At 50.1% G+C, this 17381-nt stretch overlaps 1 protein-coding gene across 1 annotated transcript in view; it reads right to left on the bottom strand.

Annotated features, from left to right (window-relative positions):
• Positions 1–17381, bottom strand: part of LOC126541234 (integrin beta-PS-like) — a 54053-nt gene that overhangs the window by 19048 nt on the left and 17624 nt on the right. The window contains exons 3-6 of the mRNA XM_050187927.3: positions 8977–9084; positions 7877–7943; positions 5443–5574; positions 320–416 (exon numbers count right to left, since the gene is read on the bottom strand). Of these exons, the coding sequence (XP_050043884.1) occupies positions 320–416; positions 5443–5574; positions 7877–7943; positions 8977–9084 (404 nt within the window). The remainder of the gene's footprint in view (positions 1–319; positions 417–5442; positions 5575–7876; positions 7944–8976; positions 9085–17381) is intronic.

The raw sequence follows: 17381 nt of genomic DNA, 5'->3' as shown, positions 1-17381 counted from the left end.
CGAGGTGGGGCCCACAAACCCGAAGCGCAAGAAGACGCCCTCTTGCTGCCCAAGGGGTAAGGGACGACACATCGCAGTATATGAACGAGCCATGGCGCCAGGCTGTGGGCGGCGAAGTATTTGCTCCGAGCTTAAAGTGATAAGCTGACAAGGGGTCCGCGGTTGTCGGTGTTTGACGACACGCCGCCTTGTGCAAAGTGCGCGATGTGCACACGAGGGGCTTGGCTGGGGCAAAGCACTCTGCAGAATTGACAGAAGGAAAGAATGCCCGAGAAAGAAAGAAAGAAAGAAAGAAGGAAGGAAGCCCTCTCCTCCTCACCTGGCGGGCGTGGTGTCCACGTACGGCAGCAGCACCTTGTCGATGAAGGAGCCGAAACCGAGGCGGAAGTTCTTGGTCACATTCAGCATGTTCTGCACTGCGAAGGCACGCATTGCTTCGCTCGGTATACAATGACAGAGTATATACCAGGTGTGTGTGTGTGTGCATGTGTCCTTTCTGTTTTTTTTGTTTGTTTGTTTTTTTTTTTTTTTGACGCGCCACAGTTTTTAACATTGCCTATGGCAGATAGCACAATTTTAACCTTTAAGCTAAATTACTCGATGAGGTGGTTGCTTGTACGAGAAATCAAAATGCTGAATTGAATAATTAGCAACAATTACACTAAAGTTTTAATTATTTAATTTATAGCACATATTTCAGTATTGTAGTCGTAACCGACTAGTTCGCAAGGCATACACATCCACTTGAAACGAATTCTCAGAGCTGCACCAGTTTCGAGATATTAATTTTCAACGGGTCCGACGAAATGCAGCGACGTGCCATTTACTTTTGTACTTCAATGCATAAAGCAGCGTTTTCTTTAAAAAAAGAAAAGGGAGTTTTCTTATACCAGTAATTAACGTCCCGACGCTACAATAAGAGCTATAGGTGCAGTGGAGGGGGCTCCATATCGATTTCCGGCTGCGGGAATATCGAAACTGCAACCTCGTGTTCAACATTACAGCGCATAGCCACGGAGCCACCGCGGGCGGATTTCTGCAATGACACCTCGAATCAACTATGAGGACGAAACAAGGCGCGTATGACAAGGACTAACCAAGGACATGGGGATCTAAAGCGTCGTCTTCCTCGTTCTTCAGCTACAGTTGGACCAGCGCATTATATGCATGAATCAGTGACGTGTGGTTGCTGCAAGTCTGATCAGTCGCTTATATACGTCTGCCTCACCTATACGAAACGCCCTTTAGCTACATATGACCTCATTTCGGTCCCTATAGGGACCCGTGTTGCGTTTATGGAAAGAGTGAAGCAAAACGACGTGGCGATGCATCAGTATTGCATTTTTTTTTTTCTTTCGAGCGCGATCGAGGCGCGATACGTGTTTGCGGTATATAACGGGGAGCGCGCCACAAGGCCAAGCAGATTTCATCTGCGCCAGTCGCTGCGTGCCGCGGTCGTGCACCTCGACTCTGCGAGCTGCTTGGGAACGCGGTGGCGGCTTATCTTGGCAGCGGCCGACCGAAAACACACACGTGTATATAAACCCTCTCTGAACCCCGCAAGAACCGCTCTGTTCGCCGCCAGGTTTCAAGAATTGCAAGAATGCGGTAAGCGCGGTGGAGAAACAACGCTTATTCAAGACGTCGGCCTTGTAAACTGTATAGGCTATGGAAACCTCGAAGCAGTGGCGACACGCTTGGATCGAAGCCGATGTTTCCAGTGAAAACAACGCAGCGGCGTAAACATGTAATGGTGAGATAAGCATAGTCACTGACCGCTTTCCAGCGTTCCCATTGATTGTGTGACCTGTAGGGCATTGTATTGTACAAGCATGAGGTCACGAGCGTTGACGCCTCGAGTTTCCATGTTGTGCAAATCGTGACAATTGATACTGGCCGGAAAGATGGCGCTAGTGGGCATGGTGGTCGGAAACTACTGTGAACGGTAGGCCAAGCAGATAAGGGCGAAATTTTCCAACTGCCCGTGCAAGAGCGAGGCACTCACGTTCAGTAAGTCGGTAATTTCGCTCCGATTCTGGAAGCAGCCCGCTGGCATAAGCGATGACGTAGTTCGCTCCAGGTCATGACGTTGGGCCAAGACAGCGCCTATTCCGTGGCCACTCGCGTCAGTGCGGACTTCGGCTTCGGCTGATGGGTCGAAGTGGACCAAAATGGGAGGCGTTGTGGGGAGTGTAGTTAACTCGGAGAAAGTCATGGCTTCTGCAGGAACTCAGGTAAAAGGGGCGTCTTGTTTACTAAGAAGACCTGTGCGCGGTTTCGCAATCACTGCAAAATTCTTCACAAACCGGCGAAAATAGGAGCAGGACCGCAAAAATATGCGAACATCTTTGGCAGACTTGGGCACAGGGAAGTCTTTCACGGCTCAAATTTTATCTGGGTCAGGTTGCACTCCGGCGGCGTCCACAATATGGAAAAGGATAGTAATGCGGTGACGGCCAAGACGGCACTTCGATGAATTCAGATGAATTCCGGCACGGCGGAACACGTCAAGAACCGCTGAGAGGCGTTCGATTTTGTATCAAACGTAGGCGAGAACACAATTACGTCGTCTAAATAACACGAGTATGTATACCGCTTGAACCCATGAAGCAGAGAGTCCACCATTCGCTCGAATGTGGCCGGGGCATTACACTGACTAAAAGGCATGGCTTTGAACTGGTAAATACCATCAGTAGTTACAAAAGCCGTTTTTCATCGGTCCATGGGCTCCACAGCAATCTTCCAATATCCAGATCCAAGGTCGATAGAAGAGAAGTAAGCGGCACCATAAAGACAATCAAGGGCGTCATCAATTCGTGGTAACAGGTAAGCTTCTTTCTTCGTAATGTTGATGAGGTGGCGATAGTCCACGCAAAAGCGCCACGATCCATCCTTCTTTTTCACTAAAACAACAGGGGACGCCAATTTGATGATGCCAATTTTGCGCCTGCCACAAGTTGTCGGCGTCGGAGTGTCCTTCTGGGAACCTGTAGCAACCATTGCAAAAGCTTCTACATCTGACAGCCTTGCAGGGGGCAAAGTGGGCTACGGAAAGCCCCTCTGGAAGTACTTGTTTGATGAAGCCAAAATTCATCAGTGGAAGGCAGGCTCTGTTTGCCGTAATGCTCAGGACCATCTAGGGTGCAGTGACACCGCGCGTGAGCAGGGCGTAAGAGGCGCCACGCAGTAGTCCCCATCTGGAACAGCTGACGAACATGACACCTCGACGTACGACACGGTTTTAGATGGTAGGCGAACAAAGTCGCTGCAGTGTAAGCGAGACGGAGGAGGTTGGTCACTGGGTTCACAGAGGCGAGGCAGTTCAAGGCGGAAGACGACGCCGGAGCAATCCATCAGAGCGGAATTGGCAGAAAGAAAATGAAGTACATGAAGTTGCGGAAGCACTGTGCAAGGACCGTACAAATAACAACTACCTGGTGACCAGCAACGGTAACCCGAGCTGTGCACGTCCCACCAACAGCGACCGTCGAACCGCCAGCGACACGTACGCCTCGGGTCGTGGAAGGCGTAAGGATCTTCTTCATGCGACAACGAAAACTAGCACCTCATGACAGAGACGTGTGCCCCAGCATCAACCAAAGCTCTGACAGGCACGGCGTCGACGTGGACTTCAAGAGTGTTCAGGTGGGCACATAAGTGCAGCTGAGGATTTTGGGTCGCGGTCGACAGTTCAGTTTCACGTCCAGAAGATGCGCAGTCTAGTTTTCAGAGGAAAAACGACGGATATATAAAGGACATCGAAGGAGAGCAGCGGCGAGTCGATGAACGAGATGGACGGCGATGCGGCGGAGGAGACTGGACGAAGTGGGTACCTTTCTCAGGGACATGGGTGCACAGGAGTCGGTGCGGAGCGGATAGCGGCTTGCAGTACAGAGGAAACCAGAGTAAGCGGGCATTAGGCTATGGGACTGAGATAGCCATAGGCTGCGGCAATAGCGAGCAATGTATCCAACTCGGCTGCAGCGTAAACAGGTTCATCATCGGCTGTTCTCCATCCCGACAGGTTTCTGGAAAGACCGACGAGGCCTGTCCGCGGAGACTAGGACGGCCTCAGCATCGTTCATGGCGCAGACAGTAGGGAAGAGGCCAAGTTTAGCAAATTCGTGGCGAACAACGGCCTGGATTAATGAAACAGCCGGCGTCGAGGTCTCGGATACCGTTGGTTTATAAGGAGCCGGACGTGGCCTCGAGTTCTCGGCGGACGATGCGCTTCATGTCGTCTTATGTGGATATGCTTGACAAGGAGTCGCCTCACAGGTAGACGTTGCTGCAGTGGTGTTCGGTAGACGCTCGAACCGCAGCGAGATGCGCGGGCATTTCGCTTCCTCTAGACGACGGCGCACTCTTTGATCACGCTGTCAACGGTGGTTACGTTGGGAAATACGAGCAGATTGAATGCGTCGTCAGCGATAACCTTCAAAAGGTGGGCGACCTTGTCAGCCTCGGACATCTTCTGGTCAGCTTGTAGACACAGGGCCAGCACGTCCTGTATGTACGATAAGTAAGGCTCAGTTGACATCTGGGTACTTACCGCCAGTTGTTTCTTGGCGGCAAGCTATCGACCAAATGGGTTGCCGAAAAGATCGCGGAGCTGCTGCTTGAACGTGTCCCAGCTGGTGATATCACCCTCGTCGGTCCGAAACCAGAAAAACACTTTCATGTAGCACGTGTTGAGCAACAGAAAGCTGTATCGTGTTCTTCATTGACATTTTCATCGAATTATAAAATTTGATAAGTTGCTTAATTAATTAAGGCTAATTATATAATTAGGCGCATGCAAAAAATTACCCGAGTATCTCCACGCTACGGCAAACAACATTACCTTGGTTCTGTCCAGCTACGTGGCACTTGCATATTTTTAAATCTTGGTGCGCGATAGTTGAAACACCCTGCGTGGTTCGGCGCCCTTGAAACCCAGTTACCGTACCACGGTGGTGGTTTGGTGCACGCCGTATACAGCTATAGGAAGACGCTGTGGCCATAAGCTGGTCTCGGAATGCCCGACCTGGTGTCATCGATATTATCGTGACGTCATGCATAGCAAAATTTGCCCATTTCGGGTAGCGGTACGGCTAGCACTGACGACATTGCTTACTTAAAGAATGAAAAGAAAGATGGTAGGAGCGCTGCACGTGCGTTTTCTGGACGTGCTCACGTGTAGCAGCCGCAGCGATTGCAGAAACAGAGCGAGTTTATAATCACGTCATGAAGCATTCGCCTCCTGGGTAGCGAAACCAAAATTGGTTCGCAGAAACAAGCATTCTAATTAATTATTACGACGCCCTCACGCTTGCAGGATTTTTGCAAGCGTTTATAAAGGGCTTTGAGCTTCATTCAACTAAAAGAAAGAAAGTAACAGACGTGTCATGTATTAAAGTATACTTGAGGTCCGCTGAACAATGTCTACGGGGACGCACTCACCCAGGTCGTCAGCGAGCTCGGCCACCCTCTCCTTGTGCTCCTTCATGGAATGGGTGAGGTCCATGAGGTAGTACAGGTCCACCGGGTAGTCCTCCGCCTGGCGGTAACGGACGGTGAACGTCTGCTTCGAGCCTGCGTGCGGGGAGAGGAAAGCACAGGCGTTTTCGCGAAGGAAATGCTATTTGTGAAAGTGGCCTTGTGGTTCACGGAATCATTCCACAGGTACGGGCCTTCCCACATGTGTCGATCACCGCAATCGACATGATTCTAGCCCAATGTCGAGTGACGACTGACCGCTGTTAAGAACGGCCCGCTGAGGTGCAAGTTTTGCCAGCCAGGTGCGGGAGCGGCGTCGACTTTTCCTGGAAAGCCACCGCAACCCTCTAGCCACGGCGTCACTAAGTCGACTGTGTGCGGAGAACAATACGCGCGTCCTCGACTCTCCGTCGCAGGAGCCGAGATGAGTTCGACGAACCAGGCTTTCTGACGGAACACGCCACCGCCGACCCGGTCTGCTGTAAGCAAGGGAGTCCCCGAGGGAACGTAGTTTGAGGCCCCTTCCCACGCACCGTTCCTGACGTCAGCCCCGAGCTCTGCGAAGACCGTCTGACCTCGGTTGGGGACCGTGAACCTGTGCGGAAGTGTGTGTGTAAGCCCTCGCGCAAAGAGGCGGCTCGTCTACGATGACTGGTCGAACCGTTCTCTTACCTAGGGATCGAGGGAGGACCGAGTGTTTATAAGCCGCTGTTGTGCGGCTGCTCAGTGTACTTTCTCTCGCAGTCATGCTTGACTGATGAACTGCAACGTCCTTATGTAGGTACTGTAAATAAACCCATATTCCTCGCTCTCGATGAGAAGCAGTCCTTCCCTTCAACAACGTCCTCAGCGTGGATAAGTTGGACGACGGCATGGGCCAGCTACCATCTAATTCATGCCCGACTCCAATCTTGACAATTGGTTACGAACGGTGGGATTGACCTCCCAATCCTTACACCGCACACTCGCAACTTGTCTCCGCCCGAAGCGTGACGCTGCATGTGATCCTGGTTGTTGCGCCTGTCAAGTATGCAGGAAATCCCGCTTCTGAAATTCAGTGCACTGTGGCGACAGTGTTACTCTCAAGAGCTTCAGCAGCTCTTGGCGCGTGAATCGATCGAGTTCATCAAAGCTAACTTAGACCATATGATTTGGGCCTGCCCCAAGAAAAAGTTAGAGGTAACGTGATCAGCGCTGAGCAGTGCATGCATGAGAAACCGTGCTGCTCCGGGTCATCCAGCTCGCTGAGGAGGCCGACAGGGCCCAAGGGCTCCTGGCCGACGACTATAGGCCCGGGGCCACAAGGTCTCCTAAAAAAGCTGGACAACGAGAAATGTTTTCCCTCCTCCTTTTCACAGTCTCTGCGTTTCCGATGCCAGCGCATGCATGCGCGCGCATGTTACGCGAAATTCACCATTGCGACCCAGAAATACATTCGCAGATGTAACCAACTTCTAGTGGCTCAGGGCAAACGCTGCGTTGCTCAGGGCAAATGCCGTTGTAGCGGTGAAATTCGTCATTATCATACTACAGCGCAGCCTACACACACACACACACACACACACACACACACACACACACACACACACACACACACACACACACACACACACACACACACACACACACACATATATATATATGGGGTTTCTTCAAAAGTCAGCACGCAGGGACCCGACGTAACATACGCAGGAAAGACACGACGAACTTTTAGGAAGACTTACTTACTGAACGTCTTCGGCTGGTGGACCAGCCTTCGTCATATATATATATATATATATATATATATATATATATCCGCCATCTCTACCACCACTTCCTCGCTCTAACATCTTTGTGACGCGCACCCACCGGCTTCAGTCATAACTGTGGCCATTCTAATCAAGAAAACTGCTCGCTTATGATTCTGACAACACCGTCAATGTGTAGACAGTAGAAACGCTATATATATGCTGTATTCCTGCGATGTTTCAGCTTTCTTCAATACATCTTGAAACGCTCGCACAAATGATGCTGTCGTGGAAGACCGCGACGAAGTCACCGGTACGAGATATGTGGACGTCCTCGCAACTTCATTCTGTGGCTGCAAAATCTGAACCGACATGTTCGTTGGCAACGTAAGATTTCAGTACAATATCCGCCAACGAAACCACGCTGCAAAGCTGCCCTCTGTGCTGAACGTGATTGCGTGTCTGGCACATCCTGATTTAGCGGTCTGTGGCCGCTGCATTCTTAGGTTGTCACTGACTCTCTTCTGACTTCTCAAGAACTGACGCCCAGTGACCCTATAAAAATGACCAGCTGACGCTTAATTGCTTATCGGATACACGAAGCTCTCAAAGTGCAAGGGTACACGTAGTCGTGGAACAGTGAATAGTGTGCAAGAGACCGCGCTCACCAGGGCGCAGCGAGAGGCGAACTTCTCCAGGCTGGAATTGCACATCCGACCCGGCCTTGTCCACGGGCTGCAGGGAGGAGGGATTATTAATGCCACTTCAGTGCATCATCGCTTCCGCGGCCTCCGTATTAGGCAAACAATCATAAGCGGATCGTCTACAGTAGGCTGTCAACGTCGGCGTGACGTTGAGAAGAGTTCGAAATGCGCTCCCCATATCACCCACGCGGAAGAAAAACGGCAAGCCTGTCGTTTCCTTTAGCGGTGGCCCTAGACACCCACACGTCAGAACCGTTGCCACCAAAATAAAGAAAGAGAAAGTAAGTTGAGAAAAGGCAGGGAGCTCAACCGCAGACGAGCATCCGCTTTGCTGCCCAATATAGGGTGTAAGGAAAAAGGGGAATAGAAATAGGAAGAGAGGAAGAGAGTGAACACTTCGCCATGCAGGAGGATGCGGATGACTATATAAACAGTCACTCAGGCCAGTGCACTTCATTTAAGAACTGTGCTCAACTTTTTATGTTTTTATGCTTCATTCGAATCGTTCCGCAGAATATCCGGTTCATAGACTATCCGCGGTGACGACAGGGAACGGAATTTCGACCTCGCGTAAATTCCGAACAGCATATACAGTATGATTTTGTGGAGTCTGCTTCTACAGAGCCGTGTCTTACGCGCGCCATTATACGCTTGGGCTGCTCTGTCAGGAAGTGATTCTGCGAAAAACGCCTGAGCTAGGGCTGTCGCGAAAGTATGCCCGAGGCAGTCACGTGGTGCAAGGCTAGGCAAGTCCTTCGGGTCTTTGTGTTTGAATTGAATTTGATATTTGTGCACGATAACGGCGGAAAAAGAACGCCAACATTTGTCGGGCCTGTAGCCAGAGGATAGTTGAAGGTACGGAGGAGATGAAAGCAAACTTTAGCGCTGCCTCGTTCAAGAAAACAAGAAAGAAAACTACGTAATAAGCTAACTATCTTCGCGGCCGTATTTGGCCGCATACGTTTTTTTTTTTTTTTTTGCGCAAGTATATGTCGACTGATGGACGTTGAGAAATAAACGCAGGCAGGGACTCGCATCGCCCAATGCGTGCACCACATACGCACCGTGATTTCATCGATGCGACTCTCCGGGTCCTCGATGGCGTCCCGGCTGCAGCCGCTGTCCAGGAGCACCGAGGCCGGGTTGCAACGGGCCACGCCTCGTGGGAAGTCCTGCACGGAGGGAAATTCAGCGCACACCGAGTGACACACGTGTGTGTGTGGGGGGGGGGGGGGGGTATGCGCGTATGTGTGTGTACTTGTGCATGTGGGAGCGCATGCGTACATGTGTGTATACGTGCATGTGTGTGCGCGTGCACCGGACGCCAGCAGGTCAGCCCGCGCGCTAAACAAGACGCCTCGACAAGTGTGGCTATATATAGTGCCGTCTGAGTTATGAGATTGAACCCCGTTAATTTTACTTGCACGCTTCTGAAATACTGAAGTCGCTTGTTCGCAGCGCATTCTAGCCTTTCGGGTTAAAAAAACAGAAAGGAGAAAAAAATAAGCGGATCCCACGCACTGCGGGAATCGATGTAAGCGAAGCTTTCTGCGCTGGTTGCTTTGATATTGCGAATGTTTTTTTTTCTTTAACGTTTAGTCTAACACGAGAGTGGTGAGTTGATGTTAAACGTTATGTTGCGGGCACCGCCGCTCTTCGTCTGCGTCGTACACAGAACACACAGGGGGAGGTATTTGCTTGAGGCGTTGTTGTGCGCCACATTTCATAACCTTTGAGAGGGTTGAGCATATTCATTGCCTCACATGGCACATCGCATCGTGGCAGAAGTTTTAAACTTTAATTGAATTATGGGGCTGTACGCACCAAAACCGCAATCACATTATGAGACGCGCCGTAGTGGCGGGCTCCGGGTTAATTTTGACATCGTGGTGTTCTCTAACATGCCCCTAAATCTAAGTGCACGAGCGTTCTTTATTTCGGTCCCGTCGATATGTGGCTGCCGCGGTAGGGTCCAAACCCGCAGCCTCGAGCAATGCCACAGCCGCAAAGCTACCGCGGCGGGCACAGAAGTGGTGATTTGACGTGCGACCGCTTCCGTAGTGTCACCTGGACTCTGCGGTGCGCTTTAATTAATGCGGCTCTGCTTCATGCACACCCTGTGTAAATTGTCCGCTTGACATATTCGCATAGTGTTCATTTTTTCGAAATAGCAGAACATACCGCACCGTGCCTTGAACTTAAATTTATCGAGTTTGTATATACACAACCGCTCTCGTGCCTATAGTAGTAGCGTTTCCTTGATTTCTCATGTCACCTTTTCTCTATCCACTCCTCTATTGTATGGGAACTGCGAGCGAAGAGTGGCAAGGCTGTTATTCACTCATTTCGCGACTGCGTCGGTTCTACCCAATCTCTGAAGCCTCTCTACCGTTCTATCTAGTTCCCTCTGGACGAGAAAGGTAAGCGCCGCAATTTCTGCAATGCTTTTGCGGGGGGTCGATCCACAGATAATTAAAAAGGCTAATGTGGCGACGCCCCTGAAGCTCCAGAGGGCATTGTGCACATTCGACACGGTACAAAAGTTCAAACGAGTTTCTCGTGTCACTTCCCTCTCTGCGGCGCTCCTGGCATGTATACACGCGCTTTACACGCCCCCCCCCCCCCCCCCCCCTGATGCAGTGTCGCAGACAGCAGTAGCAGCAGCAGTGTGAAAGTCGAAGGAAGAGGCAAAGAAAGTTTCGCTTTAAAATGACAAATTAACGCTTCGTGTACACATAATCGTCGTCGTAAATTCCAGAATGCTCTGGTCTGGACCGCAATTCCGATCGCGAAAAAGAACGACGATCCAAGCGTTCCCCGTCTTCAACAAAGGTTGCCACCAGAATGTACCGTGCATCAAGCTTCCGCCACCGTACGTGTGTGTAATCCAAAGAAACCAAACATCAGGAGACGCAAACGTCGCGTGAGGCGAACGAACGTCAAAACAATCGCGAGAGTCCAACAGTCCACATTGTGCCTATATGAAGCTATGTGTATTACCCGCCGCCATGTGCCACAGTGGCTATGGCGTTCCGCCGCTGAGCTGTTCAGATAGCAGGTTCGACTCCCAGCTGCGGCGACCGCGTTCAGATGGGGGCGGAATGCGAAAAACGTTCGCGTACCGTGCCTTGGGCACACGTTGAAGAACCGCAGGTGTTTCAAAATTCATCCGCATCCCTCCACTCCGGCGTCCCTCCATTGTGCCGTTTTGAAACGTTGGTAACCAAATATATGAACTTTGTTAAGTGCCCTCTATACTCATCACATCGTAGCTATTCTCTGTCCAATGTGGCAGAGCAAGACAGAAAACATATTTTTTTTAACAGGAAATGAGAAGCAAAGGTACTTTTCAGCAGAAATTCGTGCCAGGGGGCCGGCGAAGCGGCCTGTGTACCGGAAAACACGGCGCTCATTTCAGCCGAGGCGGTGAGAAATCCACGAGCAGCGCGCTGTCCGCAGCCCTTGCCCAGCGTGATTCCGGTTACCGTTTGTGCGATGTCCTTTTTCATCGCTACAGGGGGGCCCGCGTCGCGGACAGCCGGAACAAGCCACCTGCGAGCTCCTTTCTATAGCAACCGTTATATGTATACCTTCGCTTAAAGAGAAACTCGCGCTTCGTTTCTTTGTGTAGAAAACACCGATCAAACTTCTCCGGGATACGCCATAACGGCTTGATTTTCGACTTGCCGCCCGGCTGCCTGCGTTTGTGATTGCGGGCGCTCGATCGAAACCGCCTGCTGAGCGTTCGCTGCTCGACGGGCCTCGTTTATAGCTCCTAGCTTCTGCTGCAGGACACGGCTATACGTAGCGCCGAGATTGGGCTACGCACGCGAGCTGTCATTTTAGCGTGCCCCCATATCTCGGAGGCCACGTGTGCAGCGGCACAGATTTTCCCAGGCTATAAAATTATTTCCCACGCTAAAGATTACCAGAGGAGGATCTGGCGCTAGTTTCTACGACAGCTGCAAGCGTGGCGGTTCGGGCGGCATAAGAACGGTGGATGGCACGCAAATTTGCCTGAAATTCGTCCGTCTCTTTTCTCAAACGACCTTGCGACTGTCCGAATAGATCATTTTCATCAAAATCTAGCATTTCTTTATATATATATATATATATATATATATATATATATATATATATATATATATATATATAAATGACACGATCCGGATCCGCAGTCACTACCGGATCCTACAGTCACTACAGGATCCGGATCATGAGACTGAAATAATTAGAAGAATAAGAATGGGCTGGGGTGCGTTTGGCAGGCATTCTCAGATCATGAACAGCAGGTTGCCATTATCCCTCAAGAGAAAAGTTTATAACAGCTGTGTCTTACCAGTACTCACGTACGGGGCAGAAACCTGGAGGCTTACGAAAAGGGTTCTACTTAAATTGAAGACGACGCAACGAGCTATGGAAAGAAAAATGATAGGTGTAACGTTAAGGGATAAGAAAAGAGCAGATTGGGTGAGGGAACAAACGCGAGTTAATGATATCTTAGTTGAAATCAAGAAAAAGAAATGGGCATGGGCAGGACACGTAATGAGGAGGGAAGATAACCGATGGTCATTAAGAGTTACGGAATGGATTCCAAGGGAAGGGAAGCGTAGCAGAGGGCGGCAGAAAGTTAGGTGGGCGGATGAGATTAAGAAGTTCGCAGGGACAACATGGCCACAATTAGCACATGACCGGGGTAGTTGGAGAAATATGGGAGAGGCCTTTGCCCTGCAGTGGGCATAACCAGGCTGATGATGATGATGAAATGACACGACTCGCGCAATGATTATACGAGTTCGCTCAGAGTCATATTATTGCCTTCGTGCGTTTAGAAAGAAAAAAAAATACGACTGCTTAGTAAGTCAAGCCGATAAATGCCAATAAAACCAAATAAATGAATTTGCCGCGTAGAAATCCACAAGAAGGACACAAATATATATATATATATATATATATATATATATATATATATATATATATATATATATATATATATATATATATATATATATATATATATATTATTTCCATGCTATACCTGAGCGATCGCAGAGCCAGATGTCTCTCAAGTAATTTTAGTAGAAAGATTTTATGTTCCAGGCACCTGTATTCGCGAAACTTCTCTTTCGCATTTCCGCGCTTCATCACTGGCTGTAGCTCAGGCGATGCCACCACACACGACGTCGATTCGTGAGATAACAAATACCAGTGCCAAGACGACGACCGATTACAGGGAGCTCTTATAAGTACCACTATCACTGAAACGATATACGAACTGCTATTTCGCTGCCAAGCGGTCCGCGCTCAATTCCACGCATGAAGCTCGATAATTGAGTCCTTGCTGTGGCTGAATTAATACCACCGAAGACGCCCGCCATCGCCGAGGAGGTACGCCAGATGTACTCTTGTGAAAGAAAAAATTGCAACGTCACCGTTCGAGAACGCGCGCATACGCAATTCAGCGCCCACTTGAAAACATTGCGGCAGCGGTTTTTTCGGCATCCATGCACCGCGACAGAACGTGCGCCCAAACCAAACAGGATATATATATATATATATATATATATATATATATATATATATAGTTGGGGCACCGCTCACTTGGCACACAGCTCGCCCTCGCAAACGCCACAAAAAGGACTTGATCTAAGGATTACCACAAAACCTGGCAGGAACGCAGACAAGCTATACATCGAAGCTCCGCTCGATGTAAAAGAAAAGAAGGGGTTGCTCAGAAGACTGCTCGCTCTGTTCGTTCATGAGGCACATGCGGTCCCTTTTACACCCGAACCACCAACGACCACTTTGGCAGGCCACAAGCAAATGCTTCTACAGGCTCTTTAGAGGTCTTCAGAAATGTGATGCTGTAAGGGTATGCACGTTTGAACTGCGTCGTCGTCTGAAAACTAAGAAGGGTGCTAAAGGATAAGAAGGACGAAATTTGCTTTTTGGTTTTTCTACTTTGGTATTGAAGGATAGAACGACGGAAAGTTGACACAGTTGGTATATAGGAATTCACGTCAGCAAAATGTTAGGCGTGCGTACGCGTACGCAAGAAGAGGGAGACGGACAACGCCGTTTCCGGTAAAGTACGAGGGACGTTCGTATAAAGTTCGCATTATCGGTACCATAAATTTGGAACAAACGTATACAAGATAGGCATCAAACTGAGTGCACGTATTTTTTTAGATTTAGTGGAATAGAAAATTTGTGGGCTATGCATTGCCGCGGAACATCCCTATAATATCAAAACAATAATGGCAGCGCGTCCAGCAAGAAAGTTAGTTGAAGCACGAGCAGCGATCAGCTTTCTGATTTCAAAGGGCCGGACAAAATGCCGAAAAGATCCGGGCCGAACTGGTGGCAGTGCAGCCCGACGATATATAGTGTATGACACTTTTGTGAAATGGCGTATAGGCGATTTCGATGCGGTCGAACGAGCCTGGACGACGAAAAACGGAGCGGGTACATTCACGCCCGTCGCTCGGTGGTAAACCACAAATCGATGCTCATAGTGGAGGCCCTATAGGGCTTGCTGACAGCTGTTGCACAAATAGCGCAGCAAGTTGACATGAGTACGGACTCGGAATAAACTCCCATCCGAGTCTCACATTGCTTAATTAATATATGTTCCTAAGGCAAAAATACCAACTTTGAGAACCCCCCTCGTATTTAAACACATGCAGCGTGTTAACCTAATGCTCATATAAGGTGCTTGCGCAGTTCGTGGTAGAGGGTATAATGGCACAACGGTATGACGCTATGCTGAAATATTCTGATACGTCTGCTCCTATCCGGCCGGTAGAAAATACCTGTTTGCCCTGAGTCAGCGGCACCAGAGTCGAAGGTGGCGCCACCATACATACTACCCTGACAATTCGACACAAAACAAAGGTCTGTTCAAATTCTCTGAACCGGCAACAACTAAAGAGATCGAGCTCTTAAGGTATATAGCAGCACCAGAATCAGACCTCGAAGGATTTAGCTATAACCGTCACTTTCTTCACGTATACAGCCGAGTACCGTGAACATCGCAGTGAAGGCGCCAAATTTTTATAACCGGTGCGGGCAACCACCTCTGCCTTCTTCTTTCTTTTTTTTTTTCTTTGTCGCACTGAATGCATTAGGCAACCGTCGACGCGGAGACCATCAACAGACGCACGCTAACTAAATCACGAGGTCCCTTCCAATTCAGAACTGCGGGTCGGGTTTCCTTCTCTCCAGCGACCGCGGCAGCTGCACGTGCCGCAACATGTACACACAGCGACGAGCTCTATAACGGGGTACTGAATGCCCCCAAGTTTAGGCCAGGCTACACAGAGATCCTCCATGCACGTGCACTTTTGCACAAGATCCAGTCGCGATGGAACTGCTCCCTCGGCCGTGAGAGACGGCGCTAATACAAACCCGCCAAGCCCGGGATCTGAAACAGCTACCACACGGACGCTGTAGACATTATCAAAACGGGAACATATAAATATAATAAGAAAAAAAAACAGACCTTCGCATGTCTGCAATCACATGTCTGACAATGTCTGACATCATCATCATCACCAGCTCATACCTCAAAGGTCAGCGAAGCTGTAAAAGGGAGTGTTTATACCCTTTGGAAGCCTTATAAGGGTGTGACTTGCCACTGCCTGAAAAGACTTTGCGAACTCCTCATTACCATCATGATCACCATCATCAGCAGCAGCAACAGCCTATTTTGTGTCCACTCATCAGCATCGACTGCAATAGCAAACTTGTGGACAGCTATACGAAGTAAGGATAGTAGTTTTATCGGTAATACACACTTGTAAACATATAGGCATACCAACTAAATTAACAAGCATGGTGTCACGCGCACACAAGCAAGCACGAGCACATCTCATTCGATGAGCGCGGAAACTCGCTGTCAAAACGCTGCAGTGACGAAACGCGGCAGCAGCAGCGAGCGAATTGACCTTCGTGCTGCCGTCGCATCAACGCGAACTAAGCCGCGAAAACACAGCGCAGCGCGGACTCCACGCGTCGCAGATGGCTTTCAAGATTACGGCGGCCCGTCCGGGCGCGTGCCGCCGCCCTGTCCGCCCGGAGCAGAACGCGCCCCGTCCCCTTCCCTTCGCTCCCCCGAAGCCTCGCGCACGACACAAGACGGCGCGCCTTCTCCCCGCTTTCCTCTGTTGTGTGCGCGAGATTGAGCTGCGATCGCCGGCTCACCCTCGCACACTTTCACTCGCACATGCAGCATGCGGCGCACGGCGACGATTTTATCGCCCTTGGACATTATACGGAATCTCACAGCAACGGCGACGCCGACGGGAGAAATGCGCCTGGAGTGTCCCAAAAAATTATTATCGCAATAAAAGGCCTCTCCCAGCGACCTCAAAGTGTGTATACCGCTGTGTTGCTTCACTGTATATCCAGCGTAATTCATTCGCCCTTTATATTCGAGTATATATCTTCAAAACATTCACTATATCCCAGTTTATTACTTCCAGTCAATCCGACGCATGCTCCTAATTGTATGCTGCGCCGCCGGCACCACTCCGTATACGGAACATTGTGCCTGGGGCTCCTCACGTCCACGCGTTGCCACCGCGGCACGAGAACCATTGTGGATCAACGCTTCGCTGTGAAAAAAAAAAAAAAAAAAAAAGCAGTACGCCCTTACATTCGGAGCTCGCAACCTGATCGAGCGCGAGCGAAGCGGTATCGGGTTTGGGGCATCGCGGTGCGGCTCGTCAGTTCGGCACCGCGGCGTGACGGAGAGCGGCCACGTTTTCAGCCCCCATACGCTGCACGCGAGCTCGCGTCCCACGGTCGATTCCAAAGGCCACTTCGCTTATCTCGGGTGGCGTAAGCAACCCCACGTGGTCGCGCGAGACTCTCTCCAAACACCATCGACGGGCCTCGGCGAGTGCGCGCCACAGGCGACTGCAGACAAAACAAGCTAGCGTCACGCGGACGCAAGCACGAACGTCTATATAGTTGTTTATCTATAGAGTTCCTGTCTCTCCCGCTGCCCCAAACCCTCAGTTTCACACACAGACGCCGCCCCGGATTCGTGTATACATTTATTTCTTCTTTCCCGTTCCGGTTCAGTGCGCTTGGTGGAGAAACGCTAACGGGCTCTCGCGAGAGCTTAATTCTGCATACGGCTTCGGCTATGAATTGCACTGGCGGGATTTCTCGAGGAGACGTTCCGTTTACGCGGCTTTTCGTTTCGCTCTGTCCGCGCGCACTTGGGAGATGTGTGCCCGTGACGGCCTTACAAGTATCCTATTTGTTCTTCGACGATCCGCATTTCATACGGTGTACGTTATACGCCTTACGGCCATCGCCCGCTCGCATGGGCGAGAAAGAGCAATTCGAGTATTTTCGCAACAACATTTAAAGAAAGAACGCTCTCGCTGACTCTCTCGCTCTCAGAAATGGCCGAACTGCTACAGTAAACTACTTTTGCAAACAAATCCCTTCTCTTCAA

Source organism: Dermacentor andersoni, chromosome 2 (assembly GCF_023375885.2).
Source record: "Dermacentor andersoni chromosome 2, qqDerAnde1_hic_scaffold, whole genome shotgun sequence".
Classification (NCBI taxonomy): domain Eukaryota; kingdom Metazoa; phylum Arthropoda; class Arachnida; order Ixodida; family Ixodidae; genus Dermacentor; species Dermacentor andersoni.
This window is presented reverse-complemented; position numbering and strand designations above follow the sequence as displayed.